The 14,551-nt window shown below is 40.9% G+C and overlaps 1 protein-coding gene across 18 annotated transcripts in view; it reads right to left on the bottom strand.

The window, feature by feature from the left end:
- CPEB3 (cytoplasmic polyadenylation element binding protein 3) overlaps nucleotides 1-14,551 on the bottom strand; it is a 276,927-nt gene that overhangs the window by 79,947 nt on the left and 182,429 nt on the right. For 17 of the 18 annotated variants that reach the window (XR_016222134.1, XM_051823381.3, XM_070057624.2 and 14 more), the window contains one exon: nucleotides 6,684-6,865. Coding sequence is in view for 17 of the 18 variants with exons in the window: in XM_051823381.3 (XP_051679341.2) it covers nucleotides 6,684-6,865 (182 nt within the window). In the remaining variant the exon portion in view is untranslated. Of the gene's footprint in view, nucleotides 1-4,541; nucleotides 4,658-6,683; nucleotides 6,866-14,551 lie in introns of those variants that run through there. The other variant, XM_051823388.3, reaches the window with a different exon arrangement.

The following is a 14,551-nucleotide window of genomic DNA, read 5'->3' as shown; positions in this document are numbered from 1 at the left end:
CAATATATATAATATAATATAAAATTCAATAAGGGATCTACAATATCAGGGGTTCCTAACCTGGGTCGATGGAAAAAAGGACTTCATAGAAAAAATGGGTCTGAAGAAAAATTGGGCCCTGGATGAGCAGCAAGGCTTGGGAAGTAAGTCCCACGAGCAGAAGTTGCTCGGCTCAATTGGCAGGGGTCTTGGGAGGGTCGGCAAACCTCACCCAGATTCTCTGCTGGTGCAAAATAAGAGGGGTTGGACAAACTCATGGTCTAAATATCAAAGACCACCTAAATGGCAAACCTAAATTTCTTTATCACTCGTGTGTTCTTCACTAAGTAAAGGAAAGCTGAGCAGAGTGCTCTCTGATAAATGGATAAGCCAAAGGCTGGGATCCAAGGGCCTCCACCTGGGATCACCTCTAAAACAGCCAGCATTCATTCAAAGTAAATAATTAATGTATATCCACTGTGTGTCAGGGATTGAGTAAACAGTAGTTAGCTTAACAGAATGCAGTTATTACCCTCATGGATTGTCCTGTTTGACAGAGTAGATGTATATTAAACACGGCATTATTTCAATACAGTGGTGTTTAATTCTACAAAGGCTGGGAATTATGACAATGAAGAAAGGGTTCCAAAACACATCACAATTGGCGTAGTGAGCTAAGCTGCTTCCTGCAAAGCCGGAATCCCCTATCAGAGTGCCGGCTGGAGTCGAGGTTGCTCTGCTTCCCATCCACCTTCCCGCTAATGTGCCTGTGCAGGCAGAGAAGGATGGCCCAGGCATCTGGGCCTCTGCCATCACATGGGAAACCTGATGGGGCTCCAGGCTACTGGCTTTGACCAAGCCCATCCCCGACTATTTCAGCCATTTGGGGAATAAACCAGCAGATGGAAGATATCTCCTTTCTCTCTCTCTCACTCTCGCTCTCTATCTCTATCTCTATCTCTCTCCTTCAAGTGAATAAGTAAATCCTAAAAAGAAAATCACTGGCTGGTGCCGTGGCTCACTTGGCTAATCTTCCACCTGTGGCGCCAGCACCCCGGTTCTAGTCCCGGTCAGGGCGCCGGATTCTGTCCTGGTTGCTCCGCTTCCAGTCCAGCTCTCTGCTGTGGCCCAGGAAGGCAGTTGAGGATGGCCCAAGTGCTTGGGCCCTGCACCTGCATGGGAGACCAGGAGGAAGCACCTGGCTCCTGGCTTCGGATTGGTGCAGTGTGCAGGCTGTAGTGGCCGTTTGTGGGGTGAACCAAAGGAAGGAAGACCTTTCTCTCTGTCTCTCTCTCTTACTGTCTAACTCTGCCTGTCAAAAGAAAAAGAAAAAGAAAAAGAAAATCACAATTAGGCTGACACCTGAAGGAAAAGGATTAGTCAGGTAAGAGTACATACAATGACCCTGAGAAACAGAGAAGAAAACCAATTTTGGCTGATAAAGGGGGAGAAAATGGAGAGCTAAGGCAGAAATATACAGTACCTGAAAGGTCATTTAGGCAATTTCAAAGATTTTGATATTTATCCTTAGGACAGTAAACATAATCAAAAGGTTTAAAGGCAAGGAAAGACTTAAATTATGATTTTGAAACATCACTCTGGTTGCTATGTAAATAAGTAAAGAACTGGACACAGAATAAAGTTGAACTGGTCAGACCAACAGGAAGTAACTTGAGATGAGCATCAACTTGAGATATCCAATATCCCAACAGCCTTCCATGGTGCTACTAGCCCGCCCTCCCAAATATCATCATAAATTTACTGCACATAGTACTGAGTACCTGATGTGTGCCAAGCTTTCCCATTCAGGCACTTGGGCACAGGTGGCAGGGTCAAGATAGGGTAACTCTGTAAGGACCTACAACAGAAGTCCCTTCCACCTTATCAATCCTTCCAAATTAACATTAATTTATTTAACTTACTTGAGAGGCAGAAGCAGAGAGAGATCCTACCTACTGGTTCACTCAACAGATGCCCACAACTGCCAAGGGTAGGCCAGGCCAAATTAGGAACTGGAAACTTAATCCAGGTCTCTCATGTAGGTGCAGGGATCCAACCCCTTGAACTATCACTGCTACCTCTAAATGTATATTAGTAGTTAGTGGGAACTGGAAGTGAAGCTGGGACTTGAACCCAGGCACTCACTATGGGACATGGGTGTCCCAACTGGTAGCTTAACTAGTAGGCCAAACACTACCCCTAATGTACAAATGTATCAACTCAGTCCAACAAAGAGGACTCTAATCATAGATATCATGAGGTTCAGAAGTTTGCCTCAATTGCCCGGGGTACTTTGTTTTTGTGACTTTGAAGAACACAGGTTAAATAAGTACGATTCTGTCATTTCAATGAGCTAAGGGATTACAAAAGATAAACGCAGCATACCTCCCCATTGTCACTTCTGTGCAATTGATTCTTTAACTGCAGACTTAAAGGCTGTGCATTAAAATACTTCTTTCTGATTTTAAAACTGACCATAGTGATGGCTGCACAATGATGTAAATGTACTAAAATATTTTATTGTACATTTTAAATAAGTGAATTGTACAGTGTGTGAATCCACAGAATAGCTCAATAAAACTGTTACAAACAAAACACATCCTCATAGAAGATCATGATATCCTGGAAATGACAGCAAAAACGCAAGTGCCAAAGCTGCGGGATCCCCTGTTCCTGTCAATGGTGCATGCTGACATGTATTATTTTATATTCCATAGGTAAGCTAAAAAGAAGCTAAGATGGTGAGAACAAGTCTATAAAGTTGGATTTCCCTCATAAACCTCTCCATCTAAAAGCTTAGCCAAAGAGCAGCAGTAACAGTAATAAATATGCACTCTCCAAAGAGTTGTCCTTTTTGAACAAAACTAGTTGTACATAAAAGAGGCAAAGAAAATGCATGAGTCAATTTCTTTTTTATGTACCTCCCACAGTTTACACAGGAGTGCAACCAGAGAGAACACACTGGAATATGGTAGTTCCAGACACTTCACGGATTGTCTGACCTCATGGCCAAGCACTGCTGTGCTGCAGGTGGTCCCCTCCCACTCCCACAACATATACAGTGAAAGCGTTGTGTTGGAAACAGGAATCGAGTGTTCCTTAAAATGGCACCTACAGAAATGCTTAAAAAAAAAAAAAAAAACAAGTGATTCCACTGAACCAATATTTATAAAGATACAGACGGTAAAGGAGGCTCCTTTCTGCATAGAAAGATAATAAAGATTGATGCTATTTAGACTGGTCAAGATCTCAGCTTAAGAGCAACTGTAGGCTCTTATCAGAAGGAAGGAAAGAATCGATGTAGCAGCTTAGAATTTGCAATAAAAAGATCATGAGCACAGGTGGACCTGAGCTCCTCACTTTTAGCATGCCAGTTTCAGAACCTTTGCCATAAGACTGTTCCTAGAAACCTGAGGGGTGATTCAGAAAAAAAGATGTGTCTAAGGATAGAAAATCTCTGTAAATCATCATCAACAATCATTTTGTTTTCTGAGAAAGGAAAAGGATACCACCTATGGAAATACCGATGTGCTCATATATGATGGGAGCTCGCTAGGAAGCTCAAATTTAATCTTTGAGAGAAAGAAGAATTAAAAAAAAAAAACTATGAGTGAACATAAAAAGGCATCTAGGAAGGCTTCAGTTAACAGAGGTTCAAAATTCCAGAGACAACAAAATCAGGTGTTGTTGACTATGTTCAAAGCAAGAAGGCTGTAAGAAGGGGACAGAAAACAGGGAGAAAGGAGAGTGATGCTCACAAGTGAACCGTGACAAAGAAGCCAGCTTCCACCTGGTACATGAAGATGGATTGGGCCCTGGGGACAGCAGGGGGAGGCAGGGACTTCACCACTTTCAGTGATCCCAGTGCTCCCACTCCCATGACTCTCATGGACATGGAGTCCTCTCCTAGAATCCCTTTGGTTATCTCCAGGATCTGCGTGCCTTCTGTCTGGTTACTAGTTCTGGCTTCAGACAAAAACAAAGAAGCCTACTTCCACACAGATGAAAATCCAAAACTCTTCAAGTTTAAGTTTATTGCCTGGGTTTACCAGTGAGAGAGCCAGAGCAGTCTCAATGTAATGGAATCTGGCATATAAGAAACCCAAATGTACTGTCAACTGCATCAATAGTTAAGAGAATCTCCAAGGGACATCATGTGCTAATTTAACAAACGTTTTTGGATCTCTGAAGCTAAATCAAGCAATGGATAAGTTCTCAGGATCAGGCAGAGAAGGAGATCGACACCATGCCTGTCTTTGTTGAGGATTACTGCTATAAAAAAGGATGCTATGTGTACTTGAAAATCAGGAACACAGTTGAATACTTATTATCTCTCTGAATCACCATTAATTCCAAGGATATTTTAAAAATCTGAATAAATTGTTTTATTCATTTTAATTAAAAAATAAAGAAACATGGGGCCAGCATGTGGTGTAGCACGTTAAGCTGCCACCTGTGATGCCAGCGTCTGGGCGCCGGTTTGAATCCTGGCTGCTCCACTTCTGATCCAGCTCTCTGCCACGCCTGGGAAAGCAGTAGAAGATGGCCCAAGTGAGTGAGCCTTTGCACTCACGTGGGAGACCTGGAAGAAGCTCCGGGCTTTGGCCTGGCCCACCCCCGGCTGTTGAGGTCATCTGGGGAGTAACCAGTGGATGAAAGATCTCTCTCTCTGTAACGCCTTCAAATAAATAAATAGATCTTAAAAAGGAAAAACTGAAACAAAATACCACCATTTACTCACAACATGTTTATCCTAAGCACTGGTTTTTATAATTTGATCAAATAGTCATCATAAAACATGATTTTGTTGAATATAAAAGAAAATCCATCACCAATTGAAATTTCCACCTCCTAAGAAATTTGTCTACTACACAAAATTTGTCAAAATTGATTCTAGGGAGTACAGATGAAACTTCATAATAGAACATATTTACTACTTTATTAATTCCAGTCCAGTACATGCCCCAAGAATATCCTTCACTGAAAGTATTAACAGCCACGGCACAACTGCATACGCACGTGTTCAAGATTTGGTGCTATTCTCCCATCTACTCTTTCCATCTACTAGCTTAGCTCCCAGATTAGCTCCTACCATCTTCCATTCCCCGAAGCTTCCAAATAGTGGCAGAGCTGGGATTTAAGGGATTTAAAACCATGTTTGTCCACAAAAGCTACTGGCACACAAGGAGCTGGAGAGGCTGTTAAGAGGTACAGAACTGATCTGGCTCCAGTAACTTCGACTATGTATGGTCCGGCAGAGAATTTCTTGCAGAAATTAAAAATTTTATATATATACTCCTGAAATTTAAAAGTCCAAGTTTATTTGTTCTAAGTGTGCTATGTAGTACAAGTCAACAGCTCGCAACCTTCATTAAGGCACTCTTAGCATCACTTTTTAAAAATATATAATATTTTAATATATTAACAATGTAAGGTGCAGAATAACATGATAATTATCATTTTTAGGTAAATTAAAAATATGTATATTATGGCACAGGGACAAATATTTAAGGGAAGGAAACAAGAAACTAATGTATTTGCTTTTCTGGAAGACGAACTGTTTGAGAAGGCTGTTAATTTCCATTTTTTGTTCCATTCTACAAATTTACATTTTTAACCATGTGAATTTTTAAAAAATACCAACTGGCTTATCCAAATAGACACAGTGGGTCATTTTTCTTCTTTACATGAGAAGTAAAACCAGCCTAATGTTGTTCTCATTTAATGCTGTTTGAATGTAAGAGTCTGACAGTTCCTATTCAGAATCAACCAATAATGCAGAGCACTGCTATGTAACAAAGCTAAAATTGGGAATTTCACTATTACTGGCACTTGGTCTTCACACTGTTCAGGGAATGAGGTTGTGAGATGCAAGCACACAGACAAGGAAACCAAGGCCACGAGAGCTGCAGCGAGCTGCCCTGGGCCGTACAGCTTGATAGGAGCAAGGCCAGACTTAAGAGCTCTAGCAAGACTGCTGCAAGCAATTCTTTAACCTTGGTCATTCTCAGCCTGAGGCTCTGGGAGGGGATCTGAGGAGTGCCCAGACCACAGTAGCTTGCACACCCCCTAGATCTTCTCATCTTTGCAGCTACAATCTGGAGAAGCTGGAACCTTGCACCATGGGGCTTTCACCACATACTCTGAGGCACTGTGCAAGGTAGTGACATCACACATCTGTCCCCTCAGGTCATAGTTCCAAGGGCTTACCCTGTTGACTTATCCTGGGTCCAAACCTAGATGCCCCATATCATCAGGCCCCAGGGCCATCTTCAGCACCCACCCACTCCAAGCTTCCACTGTAGAGAAATCCTGGGGAGGTGACTGAGCTACAGCCAAGGAAAAGGCAGGCCCTTCCCACACACGCCTTCTGACAAACTCTGGAGCTACAACGCCTCTGCAACGTGCAGCCCTCACTCTAGTTTCTAGCATCATCTTTCGAACAGCACTGGCTTGGTATGCTAAATTCAGCAGGGCTATTTTCATATGCGTGACATCACCCTGGAGATGGGTGAGGCAGAAGGTTCATTAACACCTTAAATACCAAGGGTGCTCTCTTTTTTAGGCAGTGAGCTCATGGACTAATGGCCATGCGAGGTAGAGCTGCTCACTTAAGACAAGGTGCTTTTCTTCCCAGGGAGCCACAGAATAGACTATTTCCTTTCCACAGCGATTCTACAATTCTGCTCTGAGTAGTTGCTTACCCGTTTGTCAATGTCATTGTGTTGGAGCTGCACAAAGCGAGCGCTGATGGCTGCAATGTAGCTCTGCTGATTGGAGAACGCCACACGGCCAGCACCCTTGGGGTACTTCAGCTCTGGGTCTGTATCAATACCAGCATAGCAGACACCACCATACAAACGGTCCATGATCATCGCCAGCTCAACTGCAAGAAAATAAAACAGAGCCAGGTGTAAATGCCTGGGAGGTACCCTTGCCTAGGAGGAGGAAGAATTACTTGAGGATCATGCAGTATAATTAAGAAAAGGAAAACCCATGTTAAGTTTCATGAAGAATGTCCACACCAGTCTCATAACTCAATCAGGGGAGAGCCTCCTATGGTATATTTAAATGAGATGAAAATAAATTAATAGTTTACAATCATACACACACAAGAGCTGCATAATCAGAACTTTAGCAACAATATAAAGGGATGATCTATCAGTAATCTATTTGTTCTAACCTCTACCTGCTTAGCCCATTAGAATGGCTCTGAGTAGGCAAAATATTTCATGATACCCTAACATGTTAATAAAAACAGTCCTACTTACTGACTTCTAGGTCTGAAACCAATTAGTAATGTCACACTGTTAGATAAAGTTACAGAAGGAATTAATTCCTTGTTTCAACTACAGTAGTTGTTTACAACCTTACTCTCTACATTTGAAAAAAAATCTGAAGATTTTTAAAGGGTGTATTCTAGTCCACTGAGCAATCTCCATAGTACCTCTCATGTTGAATTTTAAATAATACAAATAATTAACTAACAGCAGCAATGAACATTTATTGAGCACTTACAATGTTCCAGGAAGCACTAAACTGCCACAAAAGTGGTAAAACTACACTCATCCCAGACCTTGCTATAGAGTCAAAGGTCCGATCTGTATTCTTTGCCATGTTTCTTCTAAATATGCCTTCATATTGGCATATTTACAAAACATTCAAACAGTAGTCATTTAGAAACTGGACAATTCCAAAGGCCAGATATTCTAAAATCATCCCTGTTATAAAGGTACCCAGGAGAGACGTGTAATACTTACTGCATTCCAAATGGCTGAAGGCATTTGTTTACTTGATACTGGACAGCACCTCCTTTGGGTATGACCATTTCTTTCAGGTCATTTGCATGGTATTAAGTCCAAAAGATTCAGTTCTACCTCTGGGTAGTGATCCCCAAAATCCATTTCCCTCAAATACGTCCATTGTTTGGTTTATTTGGAAGGGAGAAAGTTAGATGACCTGAACTACAGCCAGGCTACAATAACCACCATGCAGAATAATTCCACAGGAATCAGTATCCGAGTAGAAGGTAGGCGGCATGGTGGGGTGGGGAATAGCTTTGCAGCAGATACCAGGGTTGAATGGTAGAAGGACCTTGCCGGAGTTTTATAAACAGAAGAAAAGCTGAGCGGTACTGGTTCCTGTAACAGGAAACTACAGAGGTAGTGAGAAAAACTCTCATCATGTCAGCAAGGTTATCCTTCTCCTTCTTCGAAACTTGTTTCCATACCAGACTACCTAGTATTGGTGCTTGGTTTCTAAGTGCCTATTTTTAATAAGAATGACCTGCAACCCACAGGTCATTTTCAAAGGATGAGAAAATAAGCTAGTAATAACAGCCCATGCTAATAAAGATAGAGCAGCAGAAAGCCATCCCAACTATCCTATTATGGTTAGAATTCTTGAGCTGTGTCAGCCAAGGGAGCATGGCCAGTTAGAAACAAGTAGATTCTTCTGACTTCAGTGTTGGGGCAGAATCCAGAAATTTCATTCATTCAAACAAGGCGAGGACAACCGTGCCCATACTCTGAATATCAGAGTTCAGTGGTTCCTTAGACTTCATTGGAACAACCTTTGATGGCGTCTAGGGATCTCTCCAAATGGCTAGTGTTATTCCAGTTACAGAGACCAAGAAATGGAAGACAGAATTGTTACTTCTAGTCATTAATGAATCTCCCTTAGCAAAATAAGTAACCTCAAGGCTCTGCAAATTTAATACCAATTTTCCAAAGACCCAGCTTCTCCTGGGATTGCATAAGAGTGGGAAAACTCTTGAAGACTAGTGAGTGAAGAAGAAACGAATGCAAGGAACTCACAGAACTTTTCCACTTTAGGAAGGTCTCAGGAAAGTACCTGATATAAAAAGAAGCACAAAGTCACAAGCCTGAAGCTCCAGCTTAGGAGAAGAGTTACTACAACTACAGATTCTTGCACATCCTAGTGGACACCAAAGGAGTGTTAGGGATCCTGTGATGCCTGAGAAGGCACCTTCCGCAAGCACAAGCACGCAGTGACTTTACGACTCTTACCTGCTTCAGTAAAATCACCTTTGTGTGCCAAAAGACCAGATCATGATGATGTTGCTAGCAGTTAAGTATTTCTGACAGGAAGCATAAGCCCTCACCCACTTATGCTTTTATGAAAAATAATTATAAAGAAATCATTTCCACCTATGAGTTTATACAGTGTCATTTTCTTGGTCACCAAAAATCTGACAAACAACGAATCTCATCACTCAAGTGAATGGCAATTTGTTGAGAAGCCAGAAGGAGAACATGAAAATTTCCCAAATTTCTACCCTAATGTTACGTTCACCTTTGAAGGAAAGTAAACAATACCAAACAACTGATGTTTGTATTTGTTCTTTTATTCAACCACTGAGTCTTCACTCAGCATACTTCCTGCTGGCTGAACCCATACTAGACTCACACACCAAAAGGATGTCACTTAAGTACTCAACAGAATTTCTAACTATTGAATACTAAATAGGGTTTCCAATTATTGAGAAAATTAGCCACTTTTCCACTGAGCAACTACTTTTTTCAATACTTTTAATGTTGTGAAAACAGTATTAAAAAAGAAACTAATTTATCTACCAATGCATTGGTGACTAACAAACACAGAGTATGATTTCTTCTAGTTGTATAAATTTCCAATCCTGCATTTTTATTTCTTATGTAGAAAATCTGCATTCACCTACAGGCATTAGAACATACAGGTAGTTTTAGAGACTAAGTTTTAGAGGATTTTTTAACCTTTTTAACCTTGTCAGTTAATAAAGGAACATTCCATACAAATTCCCTTCCTCTGATTAAAGACAAGTGGAGATATGAAGCAAAGCCACCATTTTAACTACTTGGAGAAAGGAGAGAAAAACAGAAGAAAAGTAGTAAAGATCTTTTTAAGAGTCAACTAAAACATTCCTGAGTTCACCTGCCTTTTGTGATCTCAATCCCACTTAGGAAACCGGAGCCCTTGGTCAAAGGATGTGTCTTTTTGAAAGAGATAGTAAAACCACCCAGTATGCCTACAGCAGTCAATGAATCCACATTCCAAACCATCAACTATAGAGGGCAGGGACAGAGTAGCTCCCAGCAGCATGTTCTTCATATTTAGCCAAGTGAGAAGAGAGTAATGGTGCAAGGCATACAGGTGAAAGAGTCTGGTGTTCACACCGGAGTGTCAGCAAGCAGAGTCCCTGAGAAGCCAGGACTCCAGACTACTTTCCATTGTTTTGTTTCCATGCAGACATTCTTCATAGGGTCCATTTGGTGATCATGGAGGTGAAAAATTGGCAGGTCTGGTTGCTCTCTACCCAAGGGCACGCTGTATTTTGGACAAGATGATCTGTAGTACAAAGTCAATTCAAGTTGTCTCACGAATGACTTTCCATAGTCGCAGCAACAATACTCTGAGTCTAATTCATACAACAGATCTTGTGATCAGCTTCACTGAGCCAGACTGGAGAGGGAAACAAGAATACTGAAGCTGTGTGGAACATAAAGCTTTCCCACAAAGTCCTCAAGCTGACGCTAACTGAGCTTCTGCAGCTAAATATGAACCCCAATCATGGTTCCTTGGATCCATTCCGGATTCTCACAGAAATCTGAAAGGGACCTTGGTGCATCAGAGAGGAAAGCAGAATGAGTCCCCACTCTGTTCTACCCCAGGGTCTTGTTCCTATCATTCACTTACACTTCCAAGACAATCCTAAGGCAGTGTCTAAGCCAAATGGGGTGGTGCAGGAATGAGGACTCCCAAAAGAAGTAACACATTCATGTCTACAGACTCTTAAAAACTCTGTGAACCCAGAAGCCTCATTTCTTTTCTTTGGAAAGAAGGACAAAATAGATGCAAAAGAGCCACAGGACACCCCAGGATGACAAAGAAGTCTTGGCTTCTGGAAAAAAAGGAAGATTAAACCTGACGACAGATCTTCTAGGTTTGCTACAAATGCCAAGTTGATTCACAAGGGCAGTTCGCACACCTGAAGTAACAGGAACACGCCCTTAGGCTTCTGCTGTGAATCAGATGTTGGGAAGTTAAGAGTATTTTCAGAGTGAAAAGCTATCCATTCTGGAGAGATCCTAATGATACAGAGATATGCAACAGGGCTATTTCTGTATGGAGATTCAGGAAGATGTTGCTCAAGTTACTCAATTGAAAAGTGGCAACACATGCTGTCATACTTCCAGGTGGTAGCAGGTGTTCTGACTGTGAAGACTATGCCAACTTAAGCCACATGGTGGCATGGTAAATCTACCTACAGCCTTCCCTAGCATGGGGGTGGGTAGAGTTGAGGAGTAGAGAGAAAACAAGACCTGACAAACATCAGGACAACTACATGCAAAGCATCCTTGGCTTGTCACTGTCACGGGTGGGAGCAACGGAAGGAAGGGACCTGAGACAACAGGAATGTGTATTATTTGACCTAGAGAAAGCCACAATTGGACAATGGGTAAACACATCTAGATTTCCCAATGATATTTCCCCATTTTCAGGTTATTTTTTTCCCAACCTGAATTTTAAAAAGGAAGGCCTGTCAAAGGGCCAGAGGAGCAACCTTAACTCAGTAAGGACAATACTGCTTGAAACAGGCTGCCTTGCTTCTCTAGAGGTGTTCACGTATTTCTCTGAAGAGGCAAGGACTGTATTAGGAATAACTATTAGTGAAAACATTACCCTGCTTTACCTTGTGGAAATATCAGAGACAAAAACAAAACAAAACACAGGGGACAGGTATTTGGATAGTGGTCAAAATGCTGCTTGGCACATCTGCAACCCACATCATCGTGCCTGAGTTTAAATCCCAGCCCCACTCCTGACTCTACCTTGCTGCTAACATGTACCCTGGGAGGCAGTGGCTGACAGTTCAGGTAGCATCACCGTGTAGGAGACCTGGATTAAGTTCCTGGCTCCAGACTTCTATCTGGCCCAGCCAGAAATGTTGCAGGCATTTGGAGAATGAACCAGCTGATGAGAATTCTCTGTCTCTTTGCCTTGCAAATTAATAAGCTAAGTAAATAAAAAAATTTTTTTAAATGACAAGATTCAAAGGAATGACTGAGGACAATTTTTAGCCCAGAATAAGATTAAAAAAATCCATCTAGGCACCTAAAACCTCTCCTGTTGAATAATGTCATTTGTATCTAGTTCAGAATCGCTGTACATGGTGTTTGAAATATTTTTAAGACTTTTCAGAATTAATAACCACAATATTTCTTGGAAATATTAAAAAATGCCCTGAAGTACTTTGAAATTACATTTGAGAAGTATATTAACGGATATAATTTAGCCTCCAATTAATTCTCAATTATTCTATTAACACATTTTTGTTTGATTCTATTCTGACATCTCTGACTTTCCGTATATGACGACCTATTTAACGCTGTAGTGGGACGCTCAGTCATTTTGGCATGACATGCACTTACTGTGCCAGTTAACACAGCAGGTGCTCAATAAATGCTTATTGTTCAAGTTAACTGCACTGTATTTAAGATTATCTAGCAAAGTCAAAATGAATTCCTTTAAAAGTAGTCTTCCATTCCAAGACAAACACCAGGTCACACAGCTGTGTTACAAAAAGACACAATTCTATGCACATGGATTAAAGCTGCAGATGTTAACTATTTTTGTCTAGGTTACTTGGTTTCTAATCTGGAAGACATGGGATAGATAGAAAACTACTAAGACATTACATAGATTATTTAGTCACCTAGAACTCTGATAATTTAAGGAAAGAGTTATTACAGAAGGAACATTTCCATTAGACCCAGTGATTGTAACTTACTACCCACATTACTACAAAAGCAAAACAATTTTATAACAAAACAATTTAGCTTCATTAAAACAAGCAAAATTCATGACTTATGAAAGGTATACTTTCTAGGCAAGAAGTACAAAATCCCATTTCTAACAAGATAACTAAATCTGATTCTTGTTTAATCTTGGAATTTGCAGCATCTTGTATACATAGAATGCCAAAAGATACCATTCCATGTCTTTAGATTCCCTTTCTGCATTGGGATCGTACAGCAAGTGTGCAAAACAGATCTTCATAGCACTTAGGAAAATTAAGCAAAGGCTTTTACCTACCCTTCCAAATCATTAAAGTGGTAAGAACAAAGGATGAATAATACAAAATGGAATTTAGTTAATAAACTGGTATGCCTGTGACTTAAAAACGGATGGAAGAAGTTAAAGCCAGTTCTGTTATTTTATAACTGTGGTATTTTTTTTCTTTCCATCTTTGGAAAAAGGAGAGGATCTAGAACATCAAAAACTAATCTGTACTTTAGTTAATTACAAAAAAGAAACAGCAAGAATACTAGCAATGAATGTCCACCTGTAGAACACTTAAGTAGTTAAAAGAATATCAAAGGGGACAGCATTATGGCATAGCAGGTTCAGCTGCCACCTGCAGTGCTGACATCCCGTATCCGGGCCACTTTGAGTTTTTGGCTGCTCTCCTTCCAATTCACCTCCTTGCTAATAAGCTTGAGAAAGCAGCAAAGGATGATCCAAGTGCTTGGGTCCCCACTACTCATGTCGGAGACCCAGATGAAACTCCTGGCTCCTAGATCCTGGCTTCAGCCTGGCCCAGCCCCAATCATTGCAGCTATTTGGGGAGTGGACCAGTGGATCAAAAATCTGTCTTTCCCTCTCTCTCTCTGACTTTCAAATAAATAAATCTTTAAAAACAAGAGAAGGATATCCAAGAGGATTTTTCTCCCTCTAACTCCTAACCACCACACCAACAAGATAAAGTCAGGAAAATCCCACCACACTGCCACTCACAATTTTTTTTTTTTTTTTTAAAGCACAAGCAGTTTAGAAACAAAGGGCTGCATCTGTCCTCATCTCATAATGTTGTTCACGTTTGAGAAAGCCTTTCCTAGATTTTGTTCTTTGATAGCAGATAAAGGGGAGGCACCTCTACAGCTTCATTTTTTTTTGGGGGGGGGCACAGTTTTCTGTTAGAATGAAAAGAAGACCCAATGATATTTGACTTTCTGAAATAGTATAAATTACAAATTCTATAAGCATAACTAATATGCTTAAATGTTCTCCAAAATGGAGGTATGCATATATCTTTATATAGGTCAAAATTTATCTTGAAGTATTGATTAGAGTTGGGATTTGGATAAATGTTAGAAATACTGAGGAACTTTCAGAATTAAGAAGTCATTAAAGTCAGCTAGCCAAACAGTCATAGGCTACAGTTTATAACTGCTTCTACAACTTGATTGTTTTTAACATTTATTTTTTTATTTATTTGAAAGACAGAGTTATACAGAGAGGAAGAGACAGAGACAGAGGTCTTCCATCTGTTGGTTCACTCCCCAAATGGCTGCAACAGCCAGAGTTGGGTTGATGTGAAGCCAGGAGCTTCTTCCAGGTCTTCCGCTTGAGTGCAGGGGCCCAAGTATTTGGACCATCTTCTGCTGCTTTCCCAGGCACATTAACAGGGAGCTGGATGGGAAGTGGGGCAGCTGGGACTCTGCTTTTTGTGTTTTTGTTTGTTTGTTTTTAGAACTAAGTCTACTTGCTTAGAAATACACAGAAGTAGCAG

The sequence above is a fragment of the Oryctolagus cuniculus genome, chromosome 15, assembly GCF_051225735.1.
Source record: "Oryctolagus cuniculus isolate XC-2025 breed Fujian yellow rabbit chromosome 15, ASM5122573v1, whole genome shotgun sequence".
NCBI classification, from domain to species: Eukaryota; Metazoa; Chordata; class Mammalia; order Lagomorpha; family Leporidae; genus Oryctolagus; species Oryctolagus cuniculus.
The sequence above is the reverse complement of the archived record's forward strand: the minus strand, read 5'-3'. Positions and strand labels throughout refer to the sequence as shown.